General features: G+C 43.4%; 7 protein-coding genes across 10 annotated transcripts; 3 read left to right on the top strand and 4 right to left on the bottom strand.

Moving 5' to 3' along the window:
* The first annotated feature begins 60 nt into the window (after positions 1-60).
* On the top strand, positions 61-3,228 carry Start1 (Steroidogenic acute regulatory protein-like). Its single transcript, XM_017242057.3, has 12 exons — positions 61-407; positions 502-635; positions 695-843; positions 905-1,063; positions 1,120-1,173; positions 1,233-1,365; positions 1,429-1,562; positions 1,732-1,884; positions 1,945-2,049; positions 2,110-2,651; positions 2,710-2,833; positions 2,898-3,228. The coding sequence occupies exons 2-12, from the start codon at positions 539-541 to the stop codon at positions 2,994-2,996; spliced, it is 1,749 nt and encodes a 582-aa protein (XP_017097546.2). The 5' UTR covers positions 61-407; positions 502-538; the 3' UTR covers positions 2,997-3,228.
* SIFa (neuropeptide SIFamide) lies at positions 3,124-3,658 on the bottom strand. The gene is made up of 2 exons (XM_017242060.3): positions 3,500-3,658; positions 3,124-3,441 (listed from the first exon to the last, which is right to left on the bottom strand). Exons 1-2 carry the CDS (start codon positions 3,630-3,632, stop codon positions 3,356-3,358), a joined length of 219 nt encoding a protein of 72 aa, XP_017097549.1. The 5' UTR covers positions 3,633-3,658; the 3' UTR covers positions 3,124-3,355.
* A 148-nt stretch (positions 3,659-3,806) lies between these two features.
* On the bottom strand, positions 3,807-5,363 carry LOC108125743 (testis-expressed protein 9). Of its 2 annotated transcripts, none has more exons than XM_070278360.1 (2): positions 4,567-5,363; positions 3,807-4,523 (listed from the first exon to the last, which is right to left on the bottom strand). In XM_070278360.1, exons 1-2 carry the CDS (start codon positions 5,184-5,186, stop codon positions 3,911-3,913), a joined length of 1,233 nt encoding a protein of 410 aa, XP_070134461.1. In that variant the 5' UTR covers positions 5,187-5,363; the 3' UTR covers positions 3,807-3,910. The 2 variants fall into 2 exon arrangements, with proteins under 2 accessions (XP_070134461.1, XP_017097548.2); XM_017242059.3 differs by having other exon boundaries at positions 3,807-4,505; positions 4,567-5,360.
* A 1,557-nt stretch (positions 5,364-6,920) lies between these two features.
* pio (piopio) lies at positions 6,921-25,704 on the top strand. 2 transcript variants are annotated; one of them, XM_017241962.3, is made up of 9 exons: positions 6,921-7,048; positions 7,539-7,829; positions 14,968-15,026; positions 15,686-15,734; positions 19,229-19,451; positions 19,520-19,586; positions 23,647-24,140; positions 24,197-24,515; positions 24,582-25,704. In XM_017241962.3, the coding sequence occupies exons 3-9, from the start codon at positions 14,976-14,978 to the stop codon at positions 24,777-24,779; spliced, it is 1,401 nt and encodes a 466-aa protein (XP_017097451.2). In that variant the 5' UTR covers positions 6,921-7,048; positions 7,539-7,829; positions 14,968-14,975; the 3' UTR covers positions 24,780-25,704. The 2 variants fall into 2 exon arrangements, with proteins under 2 accessions (XP_017097451.2, XP_070134459.1); XM_070278358.1 differs by lacking the exons at positions 6,921-7,048; positions 7,539-7,829 and adding an exon at positions 13,956-13,974.
* LOC108125681 (kelch-like protein 41b) lies at positions 15,991-18,045 on the bottom strand. Of its 2 annotated transcripts, none has more exons than XM_017241966.3 (5): positions 17,771-18,045; positions 17,669-17,721; positions 16,951-17,611; positions 16,697-16,896; positions 15,991-16,629 (listed from the first exon to the last, which is right to left on the bottom strand). In XM_017241966.3, the coding sequence occupies exons 1-5, from the start codon at positions 17,948-17,950 to the stop codon at positions 16,422-16,424; spliced, it is 1,302 nt and encodes a 433-aa protein (XP_017097455.2). In that variant the 5' UTR covers positions 17,951-18,045; the 3' UTR covers positions 15,991-16,421. The 2 variants fall into 2 exon arrangements, with proteins under 2 accessions (XP_017097455.2, XP_070134460.1); XM_070278359.1 differs by having other exon boundaries at positions 17,669-17,714; positions 17,771-17,897.
* Positions 25,705-25,802: 98 nt separating the features above from the next.
* On the top strand, positions 25,803-27,066 carry LOC108125683 (uncharacterized). Its single transcript, XM_017241969.3, has 3 exons — positions 25,803-26,258; positions 26,309-26,657; positions 26,715-27,066. The coding sequence occupies exons 1-3, from the start codon at positions 25,823-25,825 to the stop codon at positions 26,899-26,901; spliced, it is 972 nt and encodes a 323-aa protein (XP_017097458.2). The 5' UTR covers positions 25,803-25,822; the 3' UTR covers positions 26,902-27,066.
* Positions 26,903-27,732, bottom strand: ATPsynF (ATP synthase, subunit F). Its single transcript, XM_017241967.3, has 3 exons — positions 27,593-27,732; positions 27,445-27,527; positions 26,903-27,331 (listed from the first exon to the last, which is right to left on the bottom strand). Exons 2-3 carry the CDS (start codon positions 27,521-27,523, stop codon positions 27,087-27,089), a joined length of 324 nt encoding a protein of 107 aa, XP_017097456.1. The 5' UTR covers positions 27,524-27,527; positions 27,593-27,732; the 3' UTR covers positions 26,903-27,086.
* Positions 27,733-27,740: the final 8 nt, after the last annotated feature.

Genomic DNA, 27,740 nt, shown 5'->3' with positions numbered 1-27,740 from the left:
TAGTGAGGCAGCATTCTTATCATAAGATTTGGTATTTTCATGTTTTCGCTAGGCCGCTCTCAAACAGCTGTTTACCCTTTGTCGGTTTTTCTTTTGTTCGCAGTGTAGTTTTTAAAAGTATAATTAAATAGATTAATTTATGCATTGATTGACCTAGGTTAAAGGCTCTCTTCGCCTCAGAATCCCAAACAATAAACAATCGAGCGGTATCTGTAATTGTCGGCCAATTTAGTTTACGGCAACCATTTGCTGATGATGCGGGTTCCTTCAATAAGATAAGTTTTGTTTACGTCCAAGAAAAAACAAAGAAAATCGGGGACTGACGAGTCACTATATTGCACATCGATAATCAACAAATTTTCTACGTTTGGCCTAGTTTTGAAGCCTAGTTTCATAGTCTTAAAGAGGTAAATCCTTATCTACTAATTCTTTGGCAGAGTATTACTCACAGCTTAGCTACGTGAAATTGGAGATAACTCAAATTGTTTTTTATTGTTTTAGTATTGGGACTATGAGCTAAATATTAAAGTATCCAATCATGTCTCAAACCGATCCCAATGATGTACGCAGTGCGGCGCAATTAATTTTGACGAATGCCCGCCAAGGGAACAATCCCTACATGCAGTATGATATGTGTAAGTGCCACTGGTAGTAAGATTTTATCATACTTTCTTAAACTTTGATTTCATTCCAGCTCGGGCACATTCCATCAACCTGATAACAGAAGATTTCTTAGCCGGATATATGCAGGATGGCCGGATGTCGGTGGTGCGTCGCTTTTTCTGCCTTTTTGTTACATTCGACTTGGTTTTCGTATCGCTACTATGGCTTATTTGCATTGTGGTACGTATTTCAGATGCCATCTCTTTTAAAACTACAATCCTTTCATCCATTTTTTTTGCAGATTGACGGGGACAATATATTTAATGCCTTCCGCAAGCAAATTTTGGAATATACCATTTACAAGTCACTCTTTGATGTTGTCGCCCTAGCTATCTTCCGGTTTTTAATACTTATATTTTTCTATGCCATATTGTACATCAATCACTGGTCTATCATTTCGGTGGGTTTGTATTATATTCACTAATAATATGGAAATAGTAATTTGTATTGTTTTAGTTCTCTACAAGTGGGTCTTGCTTGTTTCTTATATCCAAAGTGTTTGTATTCGATGTAAGTCTTAAACTTCAAAAAATTTTGATAGAAAACTAATTTTGATTTCCCTTTTTTAGTGGCTACAAACCAAGCAACAAGTGTTCGAAGTCATCCTCATAATAGTCTCATTTATTTTGGCTTGGGGTGAAGCTTGGTTTCTAGATTGCCGGGTTATTCCTCAGGAACGCCATGCTCAGCATTACTTCAGATGTAGGTTTAACTAAAATGCGTATTTTATAATTCTATGATACAGTTTTTCACTTTTTCATTCAGCCATGACCTCAAACGATCGCACACCTTTGGTGCAGCCATCCATTTTGATTGAAAATGAACGACCACCTCAAAGTGTTACTGATTTTTATTCACCGCTGGACACAGCCCATCATTCTGACGAGGAGGATGAGGAGGTAAGATATTCATGAATGCGCATTCCTAAATCGATTGAGTTTGTACAGATGTAAGAGGTATAAAAACCAAGATCCGATGCAAAATACATTAGAGTACATCGAGATGTTGTCGGTAGAAGATTGAAATTTGTTTCCATACTTACATATACCACTTTCCTTTCCGTTTCAGGATGAGGAATACATACAAATGGGCATGGATTGCCTACGCAAGGCATATGAAATCATCGAGTCTAGTGAATGGAAGGTGGAGAAGGTAACTCCCAAAGGAGACACCATCCACAGTACACACCGCGACAAGATAGGGAAACTTTACAAATTAACTGTGAGTTAGTAAAGTCGCCTTGCAATGAACATTATTTTCATATTTTATTCTACCCAAAAGGCCCGAATTAAGTACCCCGCTAAAGCTCTCATGGAAGATTTATTTTATCGCATTGAAGACTGTCCCAAGTGGAATCCTGCCTTACTGGAATCAAAGATTGTGCGAGTAAGTACAGAAAAATGTAACTATTCAGGAATGAATCTCATGCTCATTGTATTATTACAGAAAATCAACTCTCACACAGACATTACCTACCAGGTGTCTATTGGCGGAGGTGGTGGCATAGTAAAGAGCCGCGATTTTGTGAATTTAAGGTGCTGGCGTCTGTTTTATAATGGTAAAATCTGCAATGACGACGAGGCCGCCCAACTAAGCAGCGACGATGACGATAACAGCATTCTAAATCGTTCATGTGAAGGCAGTGTAAGCACCATTTCCGACGGCGAGTCCAATACACCATTGCCAGGAAGCGTATCAAGCTGCAAGGCAAAGTTTCCCAGTTCATCTGTGGAGGCACCCCCTGCCTTTGATACCCTGGGTCAGAGCTTGGGAGCCAAGAGTTTGGGTCCCATTATAAACTTTGATAACGAGCCACCACCGTTGGATCAGGATGAGTTTGAGGACGCCAAAGACAAGTTGGACGTCGAGGTAGACATGGCAGCAAAGCCCAAGTTACCTAGCGTGGGCACAACGAAGGATAAGGTGTGGGTCAGCTCAGCGAGCAGCGTTCAATATGATAGATTCAAGCCCGCATCAAAACATACCAGGTAGGTTTTAGATGACAATCCCACTTTCTTCTTTGTTACTGAGCTCTGTAATTTTCAGAGGCGAGAACATTGTCACGGGTTTCGCTTTTCGCGAAATTGTTGGCAAGCCAGATAACTGCATTGTGGAATGGGTGCTTTGCCTGGATCTTAAGGGCTATATTCCACGATACGTTATAGATGCAGTGAGTAAATGATAATTCTTTTTTTTATACTAAATAAAAATGATTTAAAACAATCTTTTTTCAGGCTCTCACCTCCTCCATGACAGAATACATAACCAATCTGCGCAAGCATGTCAATGAACTGAGGCAATTGGGACGCAGTCGATCCTCCAGGACTCATTAGCTAATCCAGCGCCATATATTTAAAACCGTATTCTAATTCTATTCAGATTGTATCTCAAGAGTGTCCTTTCATCAGCCGGTTAGCTATAAGACTGTCGTGGAAGTTGCAAAGCAGTAGGACGGACAAGTTCATTGCTGTTAGTTTATTGAGTATTTTATGTTTATATATGGCATAAGTTCTATGTTCGTATATGCACGGCTTACACTATAAATTTTATACATGACTTTTCTAACGTCCGGTGTTTCGCCCAATTAGTCGCAGGGGCAGGTGCGACATCTGCCCCCCACTTGTTGCTGGTGGATTCGTCGTAGGCTTGAGATCAGTTCTTGGAGGCGTAGTTGCAGTCGGAGGGCGTGATCCTATTTACTTTCGTTCTGTGGAAACCACATGGGACACGCCTCCATGGCCACTTCACACACGGCGCTCATCTTGGCGCTGTCATAATCTGAAGCGGAATTGAAGTAAGCTATGGATTGAAAAAAAAAAAGCTATGGATTGCTTACCTAGACTGTTCCGCTTGCCGAAGATGCTGCCATTGAATGGTGGCTTTCGGTAGGCCGCATCACTGGAGCCCAGAAGAATAGCAGCCACCAGGATGGTCACCAGCAGGAGTGTCACTGTGAATCGCAGAGCCATCTTACAATCTTCGGTCAGCGTTATGGGCAGTGGATTATGGATGGTCTGAGCGCCTAGAGCGAGTGAATGCTTCTGTGGCTATCTAAGCAAACGCCACGACTTTTATACCCCAATTCCAGCCAACCCGCCACAAGGATATAATTGAGTTACGGACTTGATTGAAAACAAGATTGCTTTGGGACTAGTACTTTCGGGACCATAGAATGTAATTGGAAGCAACTTATTTACACTAATTTCTTAGCTAAGTATACATGTCAAGAGCTGGCCGGTCTATGAATTCAGGTCTTTGCATTCCATTCGAGCACCTTGTTGAACTCCTTCTCGCCGAAACCGATTGCCGCCGACTGTTCCATGCAGGAGGACTGGCGCTTCAGGTTGTCGATCATGTAGAGTTGCTTCTTGTAGGCATTGAGCAGCTCGGCCCGCTGCCGCTTCAGCGTCCGGATACGACTGTCCCGATTTTTAAGCTCCTTACGATGCACCTCCGCCTGGTCACGTTGCTCCTCTCGTACCTGGGCAAGAGTCTTGCGGGCGACTTCAGCCTCCTCTTGGGCGCGGCCCAGACGGCTCTCCAGATTGATATTCGTCTGCCTGGCCACCTTGGCGTCGCGCTTAAGCTGCTCCAGCTCACGTTGCTGAGTGATGAACTCCTGCTGGCGTTCCTTTTGGCGCCGAGTCAAATCCTCGCAAGCTCGCTCGGAACGAATGAGCTGCTCGGATAGGTGTTTGTTGGAGCAAGCAGTTTGATCCCGCTGGTTTTCGGACTTTCGCTGCCCTTCCAGTGCCATCTCGAGCTGCTCCTTTTGGCGGGCCAGTTCGCCAGAATGCTGGGCATGGTCCTCCTCCAGAATAGCCACCTTGGCTTTGAGGAATCTGAAAGAAAAGTCACATCTGAAAGGGAATCAATAAAATAATTATCTTCTTTCACACTTACTTGATGTAGTTATCTTGGGTGAGCTGTTTTTTAGCCAATCCATTGACGACAGTAGTGCTCTCTCGCTTCTGGATTGTCTCCACTGGAGGGGGGGACCCATTTTTATTTCCCTCGTTCGCATCGTTCCGCAGGAGCATGTCCAGCGAGGGACTTTCACTGAAGTGGGGATTCCGATATTTGACAAAAGTGGCAGTCTTGCTGTTCGACTCCCGCGTAAAGGTTGCGTTCTTGGACGTATGTCGAGCTATTGGCGAAGATGGAGCTCCCATGTGTTTGGTCTGCTTCCAATCTAGAGTCCTAGACTTGGTCAGCAGATTCTTCTCGGGCAACGGAGATGTGACAGCAGGTCGAGCCGTGGCGGCTCCACAGGCTGGTGGACTTTTCGGCTTTGTCTTGAGCTGAGATCCACCTATAATTTGATTGCCTCCTTTTTTGCGAAGCAATGTGCTCGGACCTTTCTGCTTCTGGTATGTGGCATATCGCGGCACTGCCACTCCGGTCGTGGCAGCCGTTCCCATCTTTCCAGCGAACATGGCATCGGCGGCAGGGCTGAGTGTCAGCAAATTGAGCTCTTGGTTAATTTTGAAGAGTTCCTTCTCGCGGGACAAAAGCTCAGCCATTGGTGTGGATTAATTACCAATTTCCGGATTAAACTTCTGTTTCTCTAATATTTCTGAATTGCTAAAATACCTAGATCATCTACACACATCGAATTTTTCTCAGTTTTGGATTCGTTTTCCAAGTGAACAGGAATCTACGTTTAGAATCGAAACACGAAGTATATCTGATTTACAACAACTGTTAGTCCTGGAGTACATAAATAGTGACAGTTACCCCTGGCTACCCCTGGAAGTAGTAATTGTTTCAGTGCTCCCCGGCCGGCACTTCTGGGAATCGTTTGTGTCCTGGACACATCGTACATGTCCTGTTGCAGTTTTTTTGGGGTGGTTTTTCGGTTTGTTCGATTATATGTTATTAAGCCCCCCAGCTAGACGACTGTTGCTTGGATTTGGCCATGGAACTTTCTTGGGATGGAGGCACTAAATATATCATTCTTTGTCATTAAAGTGTGTGGGCGCTATAATTCACACAACGAACGCAGAAAATGTGTGGGCTTTGCGGAAATTGTGAAGAATTTTATGATGTAATGAAGTATTTTTGTTAACTTTATTATTCTCTTGAAGATTATCATATCAAAAAGACAGCTAAACTCAACATCTTTCTCATTCTTTACATTTGATAGTTTCAAGAAAATGGAAATGTTTACCAGACAAAATATTAGCTTAGGAATTGTTCTTCTCTCCTCGAAAGAATTCCTCCACGTTTCATAAGAATAACTCTTGCATTTGTAGAACTCATTTGAGGATCGACAAAAGGAACACGCATAATACTCATAAATATTGATATAACTAAAAGTACAAACAAAAAGACTCTGAAATGCTGAAGTAGAGGACTCCCAGTCGAGACCTTTCCAGGTGACATTGCTACCTGTACTGGTACCTTTTAGGGTGCTGGGTTCACAGCATGTAAATGCAAGTTCAAGATTTATGCGTGACAGAAGTAAAACAAAAGAAAATAAAACCTTTGTCCCACAGACCGAAAGTCAAGCCGTTGAGTCAATCAGCCTTAGTAGCTGTGGCTATATATGCCGTCATCAAGGTGTTCTGGTAACAACCTACACATTTGGCCATAATTGCAGCGAATGTGTTGCCAAGTTATGAGCAGAATCTGGCCAACATTTCCGAGAGTATAGATGTAATGATTATAGAGCTTTTTCTCTAATATATATATTTGTTGTGACTACTTATTTTAAAAGTGTTTTATATTTTATTTAATATTAATATATTTTATAGAAGCTCTCATTTGCCTTTAATATGTATTTTATTTCATATACTATTCTAAGTACTATTTCTCAAAGTGTATTGTAGGGCCCTAGAGATATAGGATGACCACAGGCCGTACCCCTAATTATACCGCACTCATTAGAAAGAAAATCCCGGCCCGTAGGTGTAGGAAAGGAAGTCAGCGGAGCGTGGCCCTCAGTCGCAACTATTTTAGTTCCAAACTACTGTAGGTAAGTATGTCTATCAAGTGCAACTCGACTGGTCGCAGCTGGGTGTTGCTGCTGAAAAGCTGCCAACAACACCAAGTCTCGTAAAAATAATAAAGCAGGAATATAGTAGAGAGTTATTTTTAAGAGCAAGCTCAGAGAATCGCTGCCGTATTGCCAATTACTCCGAAACCGCCATGCGACGCCACTCCGAATCTTGGCAAGACCGGTTGTTGGCCAGACGTCTTAACTATTTTACTCCGAGTGCGAGCACTAGGCTTCGTTGTCTGGCTCTGTCAGTCTTGGCCAGGTTGGTGTGCGAGACACAACCATATAACGAAAGCGGATCGCACGACAGATCCGACCCGCTCCGCTCCGCTTCGATTCGATTTCGATCCGATTCGATTCGATTTGATTCGTAAACATATTCGAGTGCGTGTTAGATTTTAGAGTGCGTTAGAATTTAAGATTCCGTTTACCCGGTTCTAATTGGATCGTGCAAACGAATTGGAAACGGCATTGCCTTGGTTTAAAAGATTTTTATTTTGGGTTTTGAGATTTAAAAAAAAATTAAGTTGCGGTTGTTGCTGTTGTGTGTTTTTGATATTTTTCGTGTTTTCTGATTGTTGTTGCCCTTGGGAAATGATTAAGCTCGACGGGTGGTTGAACCGAAGCAGCAAAATACGTGCTGAATGATTTGTGAATCTTTTGAATATTTCGCGTTTGTTTTCTTCGTAGTGTAGGGGAAGTGTAAAAGTGTCGGAAAGTTTGTTGCTTCAGTCTTTTGTATCGCGGTAATAGCAGCAGTAGCAACAACAGCAACAGCTTGGATTATTTACCACAATTTGCTAAGGAGACTTTGCTCTCTTATCCGCTCTTCGGTCTCTTTTCAAAAGTCTCTTATTTGTGTAATTCCCCCCAGCGTTAACATGTAAAACGAGTGTTGGCCACAAAACGACAAAATTATAGAGGAAGCCCGTTAAAAAATATACAACACAAAAAAATAGCAAAAATCAATTAAATGCCTGCCGCCAAAGCTGAAACTCATGTGAAACAAAATTTTTGGAAATATATTTAAAAAATCATCATCATCGCTTTGGGCAACCAGTTTAAACCATAGCAAAATCGCGAAAACAAGCAAACAAAAATATAAAAAGACAACGGGCCACATAACTAATTGGATTACGCAAAAAGGGCGAAGTTGGCTATAGAGGTGAGTGGTAGATCCTAAAAAAGAGAAAACCCTCAAAAAATCATGCACTTTTCAAAGTCTTGCCGTTTGCAAAACTCGAAACCCGATGCTTTAAAAGATGACTTCATAAATCGACTTCAGACGCTGTGGATGTGCCAAAAATCCATCAGCCAAACCGGTTAGTTGCGTTCGAAATTCGTGGAATACTTGTACTTGGGGGGGGCCTCAACTGAATTGAAAGAAGACCCATCTGGGAGCAGTGCAATCGGTTTTCTGTGCAAATGGAACGGTCTTTATCTGCGTTTCTGCAGAAACAAAACTGTCCCCGTCTACATGGATATATCTGAACCTGTTTGCCAAGGTTGACTCTGTGGCCAAAATTGGCTGCCAAGTTCGCCGGGTAGTTACATCATCTGATGGATGGCTGGGGACACAAATATGGCTAGGATGGCGTGGCTACCTATTTAAACAGCCACATCACGGACATCCGTCTTGTATCCGCTTTTCCCATTTCCCAAATCCCTGTTTTCATTACCAATACCCATTCCTGGATGTGCGCGGCATAAGTAATGTGTCATCGACTATTCCGGGTGGGTCCATTCACATTTTCCACACTGTGTGTGAAGTTATTATGAAGTCAGAATCTGTTGCTAATTGGCTGACCCAACATTTTTCCAATTCCCCCCAGTTTATCATTTTTGTATGTACCTGGGAAAAGCTTAAAGTTCTACATGAACCGACAGACGAACTTTTTAGCACTTCTATGGAAGATCTAGCCATCCGTAGAGGTCTGTAATTATGTTCGTTTTGTCGGTGGATGAGGTCGTGCGAGTTGGCGTCTAAAGAAGCAATTAGAAAATTTGATTGATGGAGGTCTGTTTCCATTGACCCATCCCGATCCGACACTTGCATCATCCGCAGACTGGGAATGGGAACTCTCGGCTGCAGCCTTTCCCTCTCCTGGTGATGCACGGCCTATTAATTGGTTAATTTGTGGTTTGTTAGCTATCAAAATATTGTCTGGCCAATGTAATGGTCTTTATCTGTGTTGAATGCAACGCCTTTTGTTGTAAATAATTGCATTTTTGACATACGCTTGCTGGAGGGTCGCCCATCCATCCGATTGCCTCCGCCAACTTCTGTCTTGGATTCGGTTCTCTCACCTGTGGGCTGTCTATTCTCGGAATGCCATGTTTGAGAAACGCCAACGCAAGCGTAAAATTTGTATAATTAAAAGGCGAATCCGAGCTCGAGTTGCTTGAATACCAGTTTCTTGGCGAGCTCGTAGTTAACTTGTTTATATAACAGCTTCAAGTGACCTTGAAGCGGGCACAAAATAAAAATGAAGACGGAAAAATATTAAAAGCATTGTGTGTATGATTTTTATGGCTCAGCGTTTGAGGCACTTAACTGAGAAATATAAAGACCAGACTTCCTCTCACTTCTTCATCGGATAATGTTTCGAAAATTATTTCAATACTGAACAAAAAACATGCAGATTTGGGAGTTCATGAACTAAGCTTTTAATATGTGTGTGGGCATCTCCGACAAAGGTGGCTTGATTGATTAATAACCTCTTGCCGAAGAACTGACAAAGAAAGCGCCAAAAAGAAGAGTTCATTCAACCAGGCTAAGACCTTTACAACGTTAGATTTGCCGCTTTGCCGTATTTTTTTGCGCACATATCGATTTACAGTTGAAAACGAATGACTTAGGCAACGAACTTGGGTCTTTGGGTGAATTACTCATACGACTCGTTGGCGCTTGTCACTAATTATGCAAAAACCCAAAATGTTGCTTGTGGGTTTCGCTAGCGAAAGGTGTGCCCAAGTCAGTTTTTGTGAGTCATATGCTTTATTTTTTTTTGTTCCCTGCTGGCCTGGACAATGTGCATTGGATATCGTGTTTGTTTTTTTTTTTGTTTGGCCAAAATGAAAAGTCGTCTGGCTAGTCGATTTGCTCGAACTCCAACCAACTCCCCCTCGGTTGGCCATGTCAGGCGAATTAAATCAACATTGGCAAACTAAAGCGGTCTTAAATGCAGGCTCTTAGACCAACCCCACGCAAAAAAATAAAAGAAATAAAAACCAGCAACTGCAGTTGAATACGAGTTTGTACAATTCATTCCGAAACACTTTCAAATCCCAACCTTAGATGGGGTGTGGCAGGCCAAGACTTTTGAACTGGCTTTACTTCTCAGATCGGATTCTCTCAGGCTCTTCTCAGAGAATGTTCAGGTAATTAATTTTTATAGTTTCTATGTAAATTTATGAGGTTTTTCATTTATTTTCCATTGCCTGCAGCCAAGTTTCTCCCCTATTTTAAGCCATACATGAGATCATTTATGTAGAAACTCAAGCCAAGGAAACTCGGATAAAGTTATTAAAATTCGGATGAGGTCAGAACTGGGTGCTGCTGCTGGTAATTAGCAACGCCCGTGTCTCTAGCTCATCAAGCGATTCCCTCCAACCAGCAGAAGCTTATGCATTTAAAAACAAAAAACGAAAAGCTCTCAATAAATTGGGTTTTAATGACGTATTAGCCTCATGCTCAGCCTGCTGACCAGCAGTAGCTGTTGCCAATGTCGCTGGAAGCCTCCATTTTAAGTACTTCTAGACACACCAACAACAAAACTACGGCCAGAAACCTGAAGCCGAGGCAAAAACGGAACTACAAAAAACTAGTTTCGGCTCTGCCTTCAGGCCAAGCAAAAAAAATGTACAAAAAACAGCGGGCAACAATGGGCGCCAAGTCAGAAAGGCAAAAAAGAGTAAATGGCTTAAACTGAAATATTGTAGACCCGGCTGATAAAAATCAAACACATTCATGTCTCAGGCTTAGCTCAAGTCACGTTCAATGCGAATTTCTTTGCTGTTTGTTTGTTTCGCCTATTTTTCGTTAACTTTTTGTATTTGTGGCTGAATAGCCGCAAAACTTGTAACCCACAAAAATTAGGCGTCAAAATACGAGAGAGAAAATATATTTTTAGGCTGAGCCGCAGGGTACCTACATCGTTAATGTTGTTGCTGCCATTTGTGGGTGTCCAATAGGCAATGACGTTTGCATATTGCCAGTCAGCGTTTGAGCCAAATTGGACAACTTGACAAATCCACATGGCCGAAACGAAGACGCTAGCCATTTGCAGAGAACTTATATAACAGCAAGTGGTAGAAAAAATACGCAATTCGAATTGGCCATCTTGTGGTCTCACCCAAACTTGGTTCGCACAAAATGTGGCAACTCGTCAACGTCTCCACGCTCCAGTTTGGCGCAGCCACTGCGTTGCGTGTGGCAACAACCAGGTCAACGCAGCATTTTGGCCAAGAAGGTGGGGTCAGGTTTTCTTCTCTCCCCCTCTGACTCTGACTTTGATGATGCGCCTTTCATCTTCAAATTCTCACATTTAACTAATGGCCAATTGTGGCCAAAAGTCAATTAACAAAGGCTGAGGTTGCTGCTGTTGTTGTTGGCCAAATAAAAATCTATAAACGGAATCGGCGTTGGCGTTTATTGCAATTGGCCAACAGCAAATTAAAGCATTGTTAGCTCATTTGTGTTTTGTTGAAATGCCGGAGAAAAATACAATACACTGCGCCGGCGACGACGAGACAATTGCAATGACCTTGACGCGATTGCCAGGTAAAAACACAGTTGGTTCCGATTCGTTGACTTTACCTTAATTGCTGCCACAGGGAGCTAAAACGGTTAGCATTTCCCAATCAAATGTCAGAAACACTTCTGAAAACCTTGGTTAGGTGATAAGTTATTGAATTAGAAACTCACTATAGAATCTAATTTCTTATTTGTCAAATTTCTTTTTTAACTAGGAAGCCGTATTAATTACAAATAAAATATAGCCCCACAATGATCTCATTGTTTTGTTCGTGCAGCTAATTGTGTGATCTTGGCATTTAAAATTCTAATTTGAAGCCGAAGCGCCTGCATACACAAGCAGGTGAAAGTCGATGCCTCAATTGCCATTGATCTTTTGGGCTTGATTAGCACGCACCGAAGACCCCTGGGCCTTAGAAGCAGTCTTTGGGTAAAAGTAAAAGCTAAGACCCGAAATCAAACATTAAAGCCAAGTCTCTGACCCCATTCGAACTGTAAAAGAAACAAAACGAAAAAGTAGCCGCGCTGCGATTGTGCCCTTTTTGTTCGACTCGTCTTTAATTAGCATCATTAAGAACAATGCGGGACAAAGTCGGCACTGCATCTTGGGAATCCTCGGCTACATCGTAGGTCTTTAAAACCCCATAACCCGGCCCCAAACTTACTTTCTATGGCAGCGAAATTGCAGCAAAATTAGCTTTACGCATCGCTATGCTGATTGATCACATTATTATGGCCTTAGAGAGAGATGTACGACGCAGATCGGAGATTTCCCATTTTAATGGCAAACCGCAACCGAAAGTTGCTAGAATCCCCCGCCGAAACCCTCGTTCCAAATGGGTCAGGCCACGTTAGTGTAGTATTGTGGTTAATATCGCTACGTGTGTGCGAGTGTGTGTTGTGTGCTTAACACAGATTTGTTGTGTTTTTTTTATTTTTGTGATTTTTGCCATTGCCGTTGGCCAACTCGCATTGGAACCAGATCTGGAGAGATCTCCAGCGATGGGAGTCGTCAGATATTCTAATTGACTAGCTTCCAAGTCGAGCCAGAAAAAGGGTTCCCAAGATTAATGCGAAGCTTATGTGGATCACCTAGTTTTCGGGGTTGATGAACGATCGAGATCAACAGGAGGTCCGTTCCCTTTGATTGGAGTGTTTAGTGTTTAGTCTCGCACGGCCCAGATAATTTAATGGCCAATTAACAATGTAATTTGAGATATTCGGCTTGGTAACAATTTTACGCACAGTTACGCGCTTTTTTCATACATTTTTCTGGCTTGTATGCTCTTTTCCCAAGCAATTTTGCTGAAGCATAAAGCCGTAAAGTTAAGCGTGCATTTCAAAAACTATATAACCAACTATTTTGTTACCTTTTTTTTGCATACCTCAACCAGGTATTTAAACGCAAATAAATTACGTTAGAGCTGGGAACACGCGAGGTCATTTTGCCGCCACATTAACAGAGCATATACTTCAATGAAAATGCAATTGTTTAAACTTTAAATAAATAAAACACAACTTTGTTGGCTCGTCGTGCACGCAAAACCCATTAAATTTATTCAGTTGCACGGCCCATTTTGTCTGTGTTTGTTTGTTTAGTTTTTTGTTTCCAGCTTGGTGCTATTTGGAATGCTTTTTTGAAATGTGTGTCAAATGAATTCAAATCGACACTTGAAATATCCGTTACAGGCGATTGCACATGCCATCGATCGATCGAAGAATGAGTCATTCAATGGAAAGGAAATTATATAATTTATATTCTAGTCTGGAGTTGTGGGGCTTCGTGTGGGGAATCCTAAATCAAAAGGAAATAAGCTTCAGCTACAGCTGCAGGAAATGCTAAGCCATGTGCCTCGGGAATCTCTATCATTTTCTGCCCCAATTCGTTGCCATTTCCCTTATCACTGATCGCAGATAATTGAAGGTCAGCCGTAGTTGCCATTTCCATTTGGCATTAGCTTTTATTTTCCCTGTCTACATTTTTTTTGTGAATTTCCAACTGGGTAACGAGAGCAGATGCCAATCAAAGTCATTATTCATAATGTTCGTTGGCGTGCTGCGACGACTCCCCGACTGACTTTTTATTGCCTGCATGAGCTGCGTTTTCAATTTCTGTTTTTTTTTTTTCTGTTTAAGCCCGCTTGCGTCATTTGGCTAATTTTAGCTAATTTATTGCAATGCCAGTGGAAGTACGCGCTCTAGCATTGTCGCTGTGGGATGTTGTTAGCCGGCTTGCCAATTTGCATTTGGCTTTGAGCCACGTTTGTGCCCGGTTGCTGGTTGCTGTCTGGTGGCGGCTGCGATCTCCAATCCGTTTATTTCTGCTCATTGTTCAGGAAGTGTGGGGCCAGCACACCACACACTTTTGACAAATTGACGTGTGCTCAGTGCATAATGCCAACAATTTATCAATTTCAACTCATATCTATTGACCCAATTCCGCGTTTCTTCCCGAGCTGTATGCTGGCGAACCAATTTCAATAACAACCAGACTCCCAAAGAGATTACAGCTCTTGGATAATAACCCGGAGTCTTTCGAGCTGTATCTATATCGGTATATATCTTGTATTTTGTATCTCGTTTCGGGGTGAGTGGATTGGACTGGATTCGAGTGCTAGTGGATGGTTGCTGGTCTTGTGACATCATCGCAATCGCCGTGTGTGTGTTTGTATTGCCGTGAATGAAGTGTGTTGGCAGCAACATCGGCTCCGGTATAAACAACAAATCATTATCGCCTCTCGGCCATCAGTTTAAGCTGATTGTTGTTGCCTTGAGACGCCCAAGATAATGATCGAAATGCACTGGAAAAAGTGCGTGGAAAATGGGTTACCTTTTTTAGTTTAGAAAGGTTCTTTTATTTCAGAAAGGTGCCTGAAATAATGTTTCTTCTTAGATTCAATTAAGCCTCATTTATCAAAAGACAAGATTTAAATATAATATCTTTAAAAGATAAAAGACATGTAAGCCCAAAGGACCACCTTATTTTTTACCGTGTCCTAACCAACCCCATTGATGTCTTCCTGGCCATGACTGGCCTGTTATTCTCACCGCTCGACAGGAAGTTTAAAAGCGTTTGTCACGGGTTATTGATATGTCTTTAATATCTCGTAATACTGCGGCGGCTTCTGGAGCTCCCGTCTTGAGCAAGTTTCGAGGCGGAAGACAAAGTCATCCTCCAATGAGTTGCATTTGACGGATGTTTGTTTACATTGTGCTCGATCTGTGGCACCTCGTGGATTCCACAACAACCTCCTTGATGTACCGTTTGCCGATGTTAACCCATTTGCAATAAGCCCGCACGCGAACCAACATTTCGGCTGGGCCGGGGCTGTCTTGACCCAATTGGCAAACAGAAAGTTTGCCTTTGGGCCACGAAATTCATTACAGAATTGTTGTCTTCGAGTGATTTAGCATAATCCGTTCGATACGAGGTATTTTCCTTTTGGTGTGGGTGTGAAACCGGTTTTGAACTTTGGGTTTTTGACTATTTGCCAAGGTTTTTGCGATCCGCATTAATATTGAAATTTTTCTCTCATTTTTCTTGCAGGTCGCACTATGAAGACTGCCACTCCAATGGATATTTTCTACACGGCGCTGCACTTAATCGTAAGTACTCGACGGGTTCTCTGGGTCTCTAGTTCCAGCGTCATCGAAATGGAAAATTGGCAGAATGTCGGCCAAAAGACATCAATCAGCCGGAGACCGCTGAATGACAATTGCATGCCAATGCGATTAACCTGGATATGAGAGTTGCTTTTGCTGAATTGGCCTCCTCCGTATGCTAAGCGCGATTCCCGCCAAGTTGCCAAAAGTGGCACAACTCCAGCTGACTTCGCCTGGTCCGTTCTAAGCTCTAAGCCGCTTGGCCCCGAACTCAACCTCGTCTCTGATCAGGTTCCGAGTGGCTATGGTGTGCTCTGGAGGCTCAACTCTAACCCATGATGCTGGCGAAAGTTTTTCGCCATGCCTTTAGAATCGTGAGAATATAATGCCTTGCCATAAATGGCCTGCCAGCGACACGAAAACGAAATTTTCCTCGAACGTCTCCACGGCATTTCCACATTTCCCTGCACTTTAATTAAAGCAGCTTACTGGCGATGGATTAGGCCGGCGACTTACTGTCGGCTTGCGGTGATTTATGTCAGCGGTTGGGGGTCGAGAATCGGGAGCCCCAAGTGGAGAGCCGGGAGAGCCATTCGATCGGATGGCCTAATGCCTATATGCCAACTATGCTAATGAGTGACTTGTCTCCACTTTCTTTGCAGACAATCGCAGCTCTGGCGGCGCACGCGGCGCAGATTCCAACGGCAGTCAGTGAGTACATAAATCTATCTATTAGGACGCTAAGCCAAGTTCTTTGGGCCTCGATGCTGGACAATGAATGGGGAGAAAGAGTTGTGGAGAAAGGGGCTTAGAAATCAAATGAAAATAAATACAAAGACCGCCGATTAATTGGTTTCAGAGTGTTGAAAAATTGGAGAGCAGAAATCACATAAAATAAAAAAATCCTATCTAATATATAGCTCCTTACCGAAACCTTTACTAACACTTACTAAAAACATTAAGGAAGTAACTTGGTTTGTTATCTAATTTAATCTGTCTTGGTACATTATCTTAAAAATCTCAAGACTACGAAAAGTGTGACTATTTCTGCCTTCCAATGAAGCATTAGTTCACCTCCAAACTATTACCCAATTATAAGCTCCGCTTCAATCCCAGCCAGCCTTTGTTGCCATTGTTAAGTAAATGCGCCAAGTGTGCCGTTGCGGCTCGCTGTTGTCTCTTCGGGTTGCCAAATCTCCTGGCTGTTGTTTGGCCAAAGAAACAAGCCAACAGGGCAAACAAAAGTCTGTCTGTTTAAGCCGCTTTAGCGGTTCGAGCCTTGCCTATTTTAATGAAAGGCAGCCGCGTCGGCAACTGCCCAAATATTGCGGCACACTTCCTTCTGGCTTTCACATTGCGTTTTGCTGAATTTTGAGAGTTTGCGGAAACCTCCGTGACCTAGGAGTCAAGAGCCACGGGCGGCGAATCGTGTAGCGTCTCCAGGTAGTCTAGGAATTGCTGGTAGGTGAAGAACTGCCCCTGGTTACCTGCTGGCTCACGATGGTACGGACACAGTGGATTGTATATCCAGTTCCTCTGCTCCACCAACTTCAAATCCTGATCCACTGCACACTGCGCTAAATCGCATAGCTCAGCAGAAGTTTGACTTAAGAGGGAATCGAAGATGATTAGGGACTTTTACTTAAGTAATGAAATTAGTTATGAAAACTTACACGAACACCTTGTAGATGGCATCCACGATTTTTTTGTTCTTCGAAATGACATCAAAGATATGTGTGTCCTGATCACCGACCAAGTACCGAAGGAAGGGTGGTGGTAGCAGAAAAAAACGCACACATTCCATTATCATTTCCAAGTAGATTGCACGATTTACCCAATCGTGGCTAAGCCACCTCACTCCAGACATGAAGATCTAGTTAAATGAATTAAAGTCATTAAAAGTTATGAGGTTGCTCAGTATCCCCACCTCGATTTCACTGTTTACACCCAGACTGTTCATGCTCAGCAGCTCCCGAACCGAATAAATATCCAATTTCACAAACTCCCTGGATGCCACCAGGGGCAGGAAGAAGTCACCAATACGAGATATCAAGATGTTCTTGAATTCGGGTATATCCCAAGAAAGAGCCTCCAAAAACAGAGCAACAGCCCGACTGCCACTTATATCAGCCCCACTGGCTACCGTCCAGCAAAATTCTAATATATCCTCAACGGCCAAAAACTTGGCTGCACTGTATAATTCCACCAAACAACAACGACATTTTTGGTTTTTGGTCTTCGCTCTCTTGTCCAGCATCCAGCTGTAAAGGACATAAAAACTCGAGGGAGTGACTTTATCCGCGGGCAACTGAACCTTCCGCGTATCTATATCAACGTTGTTCCTGAAGTATTTCGAGTGCAGTTGCAAAATGGTGAGGTGACAAAGAAATTTGTATTTCCCGACATAGACCTTAAAGTCACCGGTAGTGGAATCGCTGAGCAAGCGAAGAATGTGAGTGCTTAGTTTGGTTTTTTGCGGTTGTTTGCACATGAGAATCTCAGAACTTGGGGTTTTTGTGGGCAGGCAACTAAAGGATTTGTTCAAGGGGTCCTTTTCCTCGGCGACAGTTTCCGTTGAGGTAAAGGAACTAAAATAAATAGTTATATTTTATACCATAATATACGATAATATTAGAAGTACACACGTTATACTCTCAGAAGCCACGCATGTATCACTCGTCATGTCACTTACTAGAAGCTAGAAAATTGAAAGCTACAGATGGATCAAGTATATTATCCTTGATTACCTTAGGACTAGAGACTTCTTTAATCTCGACTGGACAGATTTTGGTTGACTCTTTCTTCATCATATACTTCCCAGTTATGGCAGCAGCCAGTTCAGCGGCCAGGGAGTCCACTGTCTTCTTGGTAACCAAGTCGTCTTTCTCGTCCCAACATGATTCCATATCTGTGGCAGATGCCTCCATTTTTATGCTCCACAAAAAATTTATTACAATCAGTAATTTACATAAAAACTACGATACACACTTCTCGTAAAGTAAAAACTGAAAAGATGATTTAGTTCTGAAAGGCTGCCGGGGCCCAGAAATTCAATTTTGCATTTTCTTTGTATTTTGTACTTGGCGTGTAAGATCTTGGAGGGGAACAGATTGTTGGAGAAGTGTAATTTATGCGATTCATTGTTACCTTAGTCTAGTTTGTTCTATTTGAGAAACTGCAGTTCGGCTCGCCTCTGGAGACCATAAAATTATACATAATAGAAAGCCATTAAATGTTTTATGTGCCAGGCAGCCGTCGACTGGATGGGATTCCAGTAAGAAACCGGCTTGAGTGCCACGATGGCCGTGTTGCATGCAATTACTTTGCCCAAGAACCGCAGTAAGTGATGCGAAATGCTGCAAGGTTCGTTGAACCAACTGAACCCGACCGAAGGCGGCATCCCATCGGGCCACATCGCATCCCATTCCGGGCACAGTGTGTATACTGCCAGGGCGAACGTGCTCGGATTTGGCTCGGATTCGTGTTGCTTTCTTGGCCAATTGTGTGTGTTTTTTGTTGTGTTGTGCTGTGTACCCTTCTTTGGGTCCATTGGCACAAAAAAACGAAGAAGCGTCATCAGCTCTGAGTTCTTGGCATTGCAATCTAAAGTTGCTTGTTCAGAGCAGGAAATGCCAAGAGCACACAGCCCAACCTAATCCCGGGCCATGACTCGATCTGCCCGCTGAAGTTCAAGGAACTTGCAGCTGGAGTTGTGGCACCGTGGCATCTTTCTAATGGCCACAAGGCACCTACCTTGCTTCTGTGCCATGTTTGCGCCCCATGTTGCTGCTGATTTTTCGATGTTGCCGCTTCAATGGCTTTTCAATGTCAGGAGCGAGCACTTAAAACAATTTTGGCCAACAAAGTTACTTCAAAGAAAAGACCTATCACTACAGGGTGGAATTTATTTTTCCTGTGTACCGGCATTTTTTGATTTAGTCTTCCGCATGCTGGCTTGAAGCTTCAGTCCATTACTAAATACTGCTCCCATGGGCCATTGTTGGCTCATGGACGGGGGCTAACGGATCTTGAGGTTGTTGCAGTTGCAGTTTATGCAGCAGATGCAACATCCTCGTTGCCACAACTTACTGTTGTTTTTCAGCTGCGCAAACAGTCCATTTTTGGGAGTGGGCCTATCATGAATATCTTCTGTTTGCATTTTATAATTCCTGACATTGCGTGATTTTCGTTTTTTCCTTTCGCAGAGGATGCCCAGAGCTCGCTGAGTGAGGCCATTGAAGCGGCGGAGGCGGAGGCCACGCCCACACCAAGGGCTATCATCGAGCCGAGTGTGCGGATCAAGTGCCTTTCGGGTTCGATGCTGATCACCATCAAAGATGCTCCTCCGAACCACGAGACGGGTTTGTTCAGTGGAATGATTTACCCGAAAGGCCTATCCAAGAACTCCACATGCCTCAGCGAATACAGGTGAGTAATCGATGGCAGTTTCAGATTGGATCCTCGACTTTATCTGCATTAATCCATGTTCCTTGCAGAGATCATGTGGGCTCCCTGCGGTACAAGCTGCCTCTCAGATCGTGCAACACGATGCCCAAGGAAACGGTAAGTTTGTTAGCTCTAGAATTTCATTGGCGTCGCAAGTCAACGAACCACAACCACACGCACCCACTCATCTGAATGGCAGATGTCAGGTGGTGCTGGTGGTGGTGCCATGTCCAAGCCAACTTGTTCTACCATTTTGGCATGCAAATAAAAAATTGGAAATTAAGCTTATAGACATATAAGGCAACTGGAGACTCATTGGTTACAAGGTAAGGTCCATAATGCCTCGATGATTAGTCAATTGAAAAGGCCAGCTCACGCACCTTTTGCGGCTAAACTAATGATGCGATTTGATGGCTCCAACTAAAATGGCAGTCATTTGATACAGTGGATGGTCTGAAGAACTTACATTCATACATGTATTTCCCAATTAATAAAAATAGTTGAGCTTAAGAGATTGTCGGATTAAGACCGATAGAATTTTGTTAAAGAAAGCAACTGGTTGATGAGTAAGCCGAACTTTTCGCCATGTTTGGATTCGTTGTCAACCAGTTTTCTTGGATTTAGTTGATATTTTTGATCTGAACCGCCCAAGCAAGCATGACAAGCTGTCTCCCATGTCCCTGTAAACGATATCGAATGATCCAAAGGCCGGCCAAGATGTGCCATATAAATTTCATCCGACTCGATACGGTGTTGGGCCTGTCTAATACGTATATGGCCCCCCGACTTATTTATTGGCTCATTCGTTCGATCGATTCGTTTGATTCGGGCACAACAACGGACTGTGTTTGTGCTGGAATCAGATTTTGAAATCTCAATTAGCACTTAACCGGGCTAAATGCGGGCTGCAGCTCACGCATCGGAGGCATTTTTATAGCCGCTGCGGCTGCCACAACGACGCGTATAAAGCCCGATTGTGATACATATTAATGTAATTTTCTCGGCATTTATGGGGCCAGAGCGTTTTGTAATTTGTGGCTGCTGTTTGTTGCCATTAGTTGCTTTTTCCTTTCGCCCGATCGGATTGACACAATTTTTCGCATTACAAATGTTAATTGCAGTTACAGCAATCGATGCAATGTGGCAAGAAAGTCAATTGCATTTAAGAACAGCTGCCGTAATAGTGTTTGAAAATCATCAATCACAATTTACTAGATAGGAAGCTTTTAGGATTACAGATTCTTAAGTTTATAGCCTTTTCAAAGCAATTTTCTTAATCAACGTCTAAAAATATATAACTGCAACGCTTCTCTCATTATTTTTTATGACCAGTGCAGGCACAAATTGCATAAATACACACTCTGAGTACATAGCACGTATATAGTATTCTTCGCATATTTCGAGTTTGTTGCCTGAGTCTTTTGTATTTTCATTGCTTTGTCCTTCGCCGCCTTGCCCGATTGTGTTGGCCCAACGAATTTACGTTCGTAGTTCGTTCAATAATTCAGAATCGGTAAATATTATTTTAAGCCCAGTCAGTGGGCCCAGCTGGAAAATCAACAGAGACTGTCCAAGGCCGGGACAGGGAGATATTTTTTTTAATGTTTGTCATTAAACACGATGAGCAGGTCTCATCCAGCGTGCAACTCACTAATGGCAATCGCTTGCCAGCCATCCTGTCTTACGTCATAGTTGCGATGAGATCATTGCAGTGTAAAAAGTCGCGTGACAAGCCGCCGCCACATCTGCCACTGCCACTGCCAGAGACGGAGCCGGAGCCGACAACGGAGTCGGATCCGAGGGTCGAGAGTGCTGTGAGCTGTGCGCATGTCAAGCATAATTAAATGAGCCACGAACAGGTACTCACAGGGTCGCCAAGGGTTGGGGTCTCCCGCCAACAAACACAATATTTTTAATTAAATTTTAATTGCTGCCATCTTAGAATCAGAAAAAAGAGATTTAATTAAACGCAATTATTCATAGCTCAGCAAGTGCCTTGATTGATAATTCAATAAGGGTGATTGGAACAATACATTTTGTTAAGTAGATTGTTGGAACACCTAAGGATCTTAATAAATGTATAAGCTATTTTACAAGACATGCCACCTCACACAGCTTTCAATTAAAAATAAATTGGTTTTGCTCATCTTAGAATCAGTGGGCTTCCTTCCATTAAAAACAATTTTTCATAGCTCAGCGAGTAAGCTCGTTTCACAGCGAAATCAATTTGTTCTGACGGCTTCGACGTTGGCTGTTGGTGCTCGGCTGGTAATGCGTTCGTTGGCCGCCAATGTCGGCGGATGACCATGAAAAGGCCAAAAGTGTACAAACATGTAAGCGCTTTATTGACGATATTGATATTTTAATGCCGCCGCCGCTGCTGCTGCTGGTGCTGCCGTGTTTGGATCGAAGGTCAAATGGTTGGTCGAAATGGAGGCAAATGCGTGGGAGTATCCAGCATGAACCTGTTTTCGGATGCACAATGACCATAATAATTTTAGCTCATTGGGATGCCTTTTTTGACACTTTTTCCACCACCGTTTTTGGGCGGAGAAGTGTTATAATGACATAATAGGTTTTTCTACCGTTAGAACCCAGCCCCCAACCAACCGCGTCTTGTGCTGGAAATCTCAAATGTCACTTTATTATGCTTTTTATTGGCCCATTGTCTTGAGATGATGATGCCCAGATGCTGGGACGCTGAGAACCGACACTTGAACATAACTGTCAACGGTTCTTAGAGACTTGGCCAACAAAAGGAAGCCCCTCCCCAGTCTTTCTTTTATTTAGTTTCTTGGCCATTTCTCGTCTTGTTTTAAGCCAGGCAGGCAGGCAGGCCGACAGACAGACAATCATTAGAGACAATGCCAAGCGACGGAAACTCGTTGAGCAATAAATCGCACACCGGCTGCGTCTTAAAGCCAACTTCTTCTGGCCGATTAATGCCCCGGCTATAACAACAAACATCGGGGCTGGCAATTAAGAATGCCTGCAGCCAAGAAGAGGGCCCACTTAAGCGGAGAACTTCCGTGCCCAAATCTGTAGAGACCCAATTACAAAACTTCCGAGCTGCGAGCCACCGATGTACTATACTTCTTGCCTCTTGCCTCCGTCATTACCTTACCACCTCACCTTTCTACCAAAGCCGGTGAGTGTGTACTCGATTTGTTGGTGTTGCCTTTTGGAATTAGCACAATCGCCGATGGGAGAGAACCGTTAGAAGAACACTTAGCAAAAAGTCTTAAGCTTGGAAAAGAATTATTCAGAAAAATGAATGCGATTTGTCGTTTTTCGGACCACGATTTAACTCATATTCTGTCTCCTAACATACGTAATTAATAATCTTTACGCCCAACCCAATTTTTTATAGAAATGAAGATCCATCTTAAAAGATTATGAAAATAAACCCTACTTTGAATTTCCAGAAAAAAATAGATTGTAGAGGGAAAAACGCTTCCTCATGGAAATTGCATCATATTTCTGGGACTTTCCACCTTTCAATGTAACAAGTGTTAATTAAAATTCATCATGCAATCTTGGCTAATTTGCGAGGAGATAGGGCCCATAGGTCTCCTGGCGGCTAGACGTTACACCTGGCTGATCAGCTTTAGCACCATTCTGATGGCAACATCAGGAAGTGCTCCATAGTAGCCCCAAGACACCACTTGGTATTTAGTGATGTCTGTCTCTAGATCGCACATTCAACTTCCAAGCGATTTCTGGACGCAGCCGAGCGTGAATCTCTGAATGCATAATGAGGAGAGGCCCCGCCACCATTATTCTCGGGTTCAGGTCGGTGATATCTATGGCTTCTTAGCATTAGCTTTGGCCGGTAACCAGACTGGCCGGTGACCAGTGGCTAGTGCCATAGCTGAATTGAGGGCGAACAAGGTTGTTGTTCAAGTCTTTTGTCAGTTGGTGGTAATTCGATGTTTAAAATTATACTTAATTCCCATTTGAATTTATGTAGCATGAGGTGAAGAAAGTTTTCAGGTCTTGTTAGGTTCTTGAGTTTTAATTTTAGGGTTTCTTTTTACCTAATGGGTGTTGATAATTCCGAAATTTGAATAATTTTGAATCTAAACTCACATAATAACAACGCCATTGGGTGTTAAGCATAATGTAGCGTATAATTATGGTTTGATTGGGTTAATAACATTCTCCCTACTTTTTTCAGGACGATGGTGGCATTGAGTTCTTCAACACGATTGTGCTACAGCCTCACCTGAAGCTTATCACCGACCTAGGCCGTGGCTACCACGTCCGTTGCGCCTACAAGAGTCGTGATGCTGCCATCAAGCCCAAGAAGCATCTGCGTAAGCATGCCCAGAAACCGCAGGCCTTCCGCAGCGATGATCGGCGGGATTATGGACGATCGCTGGACAAGCAGCAGGACGACGACCTGGACGAGGAGGATGTCTACGATGCCAATGCACCACAGCCGCAGCAGGAGGAGGAGGAGGATGTGACCAACAACGAGATACCCATGCCCGGTTGCCACATGAAGATCTACAACGACGAGCACAAGATTGCGGACGATGTTAAGATTGGTGATCCCCTAACCATTGTGATTAGCATCGATAGGCAGAAGGTTTATGGACTCCATGTGACCGATTGTATTGTACGTGATGGTCTGGGTTGGGGAGAACAGCGACTAGTCGGCGAAGATGGGTAAGATATTCGCAAAAACTGTATTTGACGAAAACTAAATGAATTTTTTATTCTAGCTGTCCCATGGACAACGAGATCATGGGCCAGTTCAACTACACCGAGGATCGTTTGGCTGCCAACGTCACCTTCCCTGCGCACAAGTTCCCTTACACCACTTCCGTCTACTACCAGTGCAACGTAAGATTGTGTGCTCTGGAGGATCCAACGTGCCAGGAGGCACCTCTGTGCACTGGCAAGCGTCCCAAGCGACAGACAGCAGTTGATAGCAAGGAGGAGGACGGTTTGCCCGCCACCATTGAGGTGTTCTCCGGTCTGTACGTCAACGAGAACGAGAATTCCAACGAAAGCGATGATGATGCAGTGTACAAGGAAAAGGTATGGACTGGAGAATAGTCTAATCTATCGCGAATCGATTAAGAACTAATCAAATCTTTATTACAGACCCTGGACGATGCCCTGTGCGTTTCCCAGCGTACTTTCGCCATAGCCATTGCCATCGCCGGCCTCATCCTCATGCTGGCCGTTGTAGCCGCCGTTCTGTGCATTATGGCCCGTCGCAGCACCAAGACGGTTTCCAACTCCGGCAGCTCCATCTACAGTGGACCCTATACGAACACCGCCTTCTCGCATAGCAGCTAAACACACATAGGCTGTGTCCTCAAACACGAAATTTTAAAGTTCATATTTTTCCAAATTCAAAAAAACACTCAAAGTGTTTCAAAATCAGAAAGTAACCGGGATGAGTTTCGGTCGCGCAGGTGCCGCTGCGGTAGTCAACGATTTGTGAGAATGGGAGCCACTTAGTCTGTAAGGATGCAGGTTGCAGCTGCAGGATGCTGGAGTTGTCCAGCGACTGTCCATAGGATAAGCGTAGTCATAGTTTGCAAAATGTCGTGCAGAGATTACCGGGCAATAGTTCCATAAATGAATACCAATTGCCCGCTAATGTCGCAGAGCTCACCAGGACTCCAGGTAGTGGAACCTAATCGGCTCTGTTCCGCACAGTCGGTGTTGGACTCGCCCTTCTTCCAGACACTTCCCGACCTCCACTAGATCCCTCTGACCGCTTCTACCCTAATTTAATCACTCGAACTAACAACGAATGCAGCAGCCGACGCTCAGGTGATATTTGTACTCGTATCTAAACTTAATGTCTAACTTTTATTCGTAATTTATTAATTTATCGGATGCCTAACTGCCAAAGGTCCAAACAAAACGCAACTCCTTTCCCTCGACACTCTTAGTAGAATTTCCTGAATATTTTCTTGTCATTGTTTTACTTATGTAGGCAGCAGCCCTTATTAAACAGCAGCCGTCCCGAGCAGCCACATATACAATATTACTATATAATATATGATAATGAACGATATACATATGGCAACAGTTCTCAAAACCAAAATTAGGCCTTTGAACAGCTTCAATCGAGCATTCTGACTGCAAACGAAGAGAATGCTTCTCTGGAGCCGTTCAATCTATGCGGTTCCATTCATATTTTAAAGCTCAATTTTAGTGTTACCTCTAAGTTAATATTAATCATTGAACAATAAACTCAAATTGACTATAATTAAGTGCATTTGATTTTGATGGACACCTGTGTCAGGTGGCAAGACAAGCGGCTGCAAAATACTATAATAAGTAAGTCAGTTTAGATTCAGAAATAGATGGCATTGCTTGTTATCCAAATGTGGTCTACATTTTTTGCAACTATTCACATATGCGTGGGTTTCACAATGGGATCCCTAAATTGTCCTACTGAGAATTCGCATCCACTCAAGTTCCATTTGGTTCGTCATTGCCAAAGAGCTTCGGCGCATGATGCGCTTGCTCTCGAAAATGTATCTTCTCTAGAGGACTGCGCAAATCTGGCTCGAGAACTAAAAGGTCTTGCCATAAACTTTGCACCAGGAGCTCCCAAAAGGAGTAGTAACATTTTTGAGGCCAGGCCATTTAAAAACGAGACCGAAAAGCAGAAGCACATACGAAGCCGGTTGACAGTTTTCGAGCAGCCGGGAGAGTTTTTTAACTGCCATGTGCTACAGTGCCCGCAAAATACAAGCTTCTCTGGAATGGTTAATGACAGTCGCTTTGATTACTACAGCTTATATGGCAGGCCAACAGGTTAGCACTAATAAACTTGAATAATTTAGATTCCTATTGAGAATTTGAAGTTCTTCAAAACTACAGTTGCGTGCCAGAGGTTGGCCTATTTGTGGTATATACCCAACCCAGCAGTTATCTAAACGCTTCTTTAAAGTGCACCAACTCCAGTGAATTTACAGGCAGCCTTGCCCACATTGCATCCGAATCTCGCACATCATCCTTGGCCCAATGGTTACTGGACTTCAATAAAAGGACTGCGAGCAGTGTCCATGCAGAGCCAAACGTTTTTCTCGCCTATGTTGGTCTGGCTTATAACCGCTCTACTTCACTTAATCCTCTTGACTTTAGAAACTCTCAGCAGGAGAGTCTAAACTGCTTCTTGTATAGAGCCTGGGCTGTAAACCATCCACGAATTGGGTCAGTAAAGATTCATACGAATCTTGCACAGTAGATTTAATTTATCCTTTCATGCAGCTCAGAACTCACTAATGCCAGCTGCGTGGCCCTGACGCCCGAAGGCACTTGGCAAACGCTTCATTGCGACCGGGAACTGCCTTTTATATGCGAAGTCCATACGGCAAAGACGTCTCATGAATTGGACCAACCTGATTCCGAGGTGGACATCGGAAAAAATGCAGTGCTAGAGTGTGACAACTATTGAGTCTCGGGGAGCAGCACTGATATTCGCAGCCGTTATTTATTAACTTAAGCAGTTTTCGAAACACAAAAGCCAAATGTAAAGTATTAATTGTTAAGTGTTTGCCCTGTTCTCGCCTCAAGCGTCTTGCCCTTGCAGTGTGGGTAGTGTGGATCGAGAGGAGAAAATTGAGGCAGCAGCATCAACGTTTAGTGGTACTTGTAGTTCCTGTGGTGCTTCAACTTGGTGTAGTTGATCAAGTAGAAGAACGTCATGCTGGCGACGGTCAGCTGGAAGAAAGGAGCAATACCAGCGCGCTTGGGGAACACATACTTGTGCTGCCAGCGCCACCAGGCACGGCTCACGGCTCCGGCAACGGCGTTGGGAGTCTTGTTGCGGCGTCCGAGCCAAGCGCCCAACTCACCGAGCTTCACCTGTCCGAAGGGAACATCGGCTGCCAAAAAATTATATAAATTGGTTAGAATCCGGGTAATTGAACATAATGTGCCAGGGCAACTGCCGCAAAACGTTGCTCCAAAAATTACGTAATTTCGCGAATTCACATACCTTTGCCGTAGAAACGGGCAGGGTCGTAAGGCCCATGCACCTTTGGGTTGTATTCAGCTGGATAGTCCCCGAAAGCCATCTCGCTGTTAGGGTTTGAAAATATATTTTTACAATATTTCTTATGAAACGAAAAATTATGCCTACTTACTCGTTCTCTAGCAGAGGTGCAGAAACATCGATGTATCGATGTTTTTTAAGTCCTAAGCTATCGATATTTTAGGACCACTATGTCTCACGATGTGGCTCCATGATTTGGTATTTTCACAAAAAGTTTAGTATTTATTCTTTTTTAGTAT

This window comes from Drosophila bipectinata, chromosome 2R (genome assembly GCF_030179905.1).
Source record: "Drosophila bipectinata strain 14024-0381.07 chromosome 2R, DbipHiC1v2, whole genome shotgun sequence".
Classification (NCBI taxonomy): domain Eukaryota; kingdom Metazoa; phylum Arthropoda; class Insecta; order Diptera; family Drosophilidae; genus Drosophila; species Drosophila bipectinata.
Note: the sequence above shows the minus strand (reverse complement) of the source record. Positions and strands in the feature narration are given on the sequence as shown.

Coding starts and splice junctions, on each gene's coding strand:
- ATPsynF (XM_017241967.3), bottom strand. CDS start 27,523: ATGGCTTTCGGGGACTATCCAGCTGAATACAACCCAAAGGTGCATGGG. Junction 27,332..27,444: donor TGCCCGTTTCTACGGCAAAG/GTATGTGAATTC, acceptor ATTTTTTGGCAG/CCGATGTTCCCTTCGGACAG.
- pio (XM_017241962.3), top strand. CDS start 14,976: ATGAAGACTGCCACTCCAATGGATATTTTCTACACGGCGCTGCACTTA. Junction 19,587..23,646: donor ACACGATGCCCAAGGAAACG/GTAAGTTTGTTA, acceptor TACTTTTTTCAG/GACGATGGTGGCATTGAGTT. Junction 24,141..24,196: donor CGACTAGTCGGCGAAGATGG/GTAAGATATTCG, acceptor TTTTTATTCTAG/CTGTCCCATGGACAACGAGA.
- Start1 (XM_017242057.3), top strand. CDS start 539: ATGTCTCAAACCGATCCCAATGATGTACGCAGTGCGGCGCAATTAATT. Junction 2,652..2,709: donor CCCGCATCAAAACATACCAG/GTAGGTTTTAGA, acceptor TGTAATTTTCAG/AGGCGAGAACATTGTCACGG. Junction 2,834..2,897: donor CACGATACGTTATAGATGCA/GTGAGTAAATGA, acceptor ATCTTTTTTCAG/GCTCTCACCTCCTCCATGAC.
- LOC108125683 (XM_017241969.3), top strand. CDS start 25,823: ATGTGGTCTACATTTTTTGCAACTATTCACATATGCGTGGGTTTCACA. Junction 26,259..26,308: donor CTTATATGGCAGGCCAACAG/GTTAGCACTAAT, acceptor GAGAATTTGAAG/TTCTTCAAAACTACAGTTGC. Junction 26,658..26,714: donor GTAAACCATCCACGAATTGG/GTCAGTAAAGAT, acceptor CCTTTCATGCAG/CTCAGAACTCACTAATGCCA.
- LOC108125681 (XM_017241966.3), bottom strand. CDS start 17,950: ATGGAGGCATCTGCCACAGATATGGAATCATGTTGGGACGAGAAAGAC. Junction 17,722..17,770: donor AAGAAGTCTCTAGTCCTAAG/GTAATCAAGGAT, acceptor TCAATTTTCTAG/CTTCTAGTAAGTGACATGAC. Junction 16,630..16,696: donor GCCATCTACAAGGTGTTCGT/GTAAGTTTTCAT, acceptor TTCCCTCTTAAG/TCAAACTTCTGCTGAGCTAT.
- LOC108125743 (XM_070278360.1), bottom strand. CDS start 5,186: ATGGCTGAGCTTTTGTCCCGCGAGAAGGAACTCTTCAAAATTAACCAA. Junction 4,524..4,566: donor ACCCAAGATAACTACATCAA/GTAAGTGTGAAA, acceptor ATTCCCTTTCAG/ATGTGACTTTTCTTTCAGAT.
- SIFa (XM_017242060.3), bottom strand. CDS start 3,632: ATGGCTCTGCGATTCACAGTGACACTCCTGCTGGTGACCATCCTGGTG. Junction 3,442..3,499: donor CGGCAAGCGGAACAGTCTAG/GTAAGCAATCCA, acceptor ATTCCGCTTCAG/ATTATGACAGCGCCAAGATG.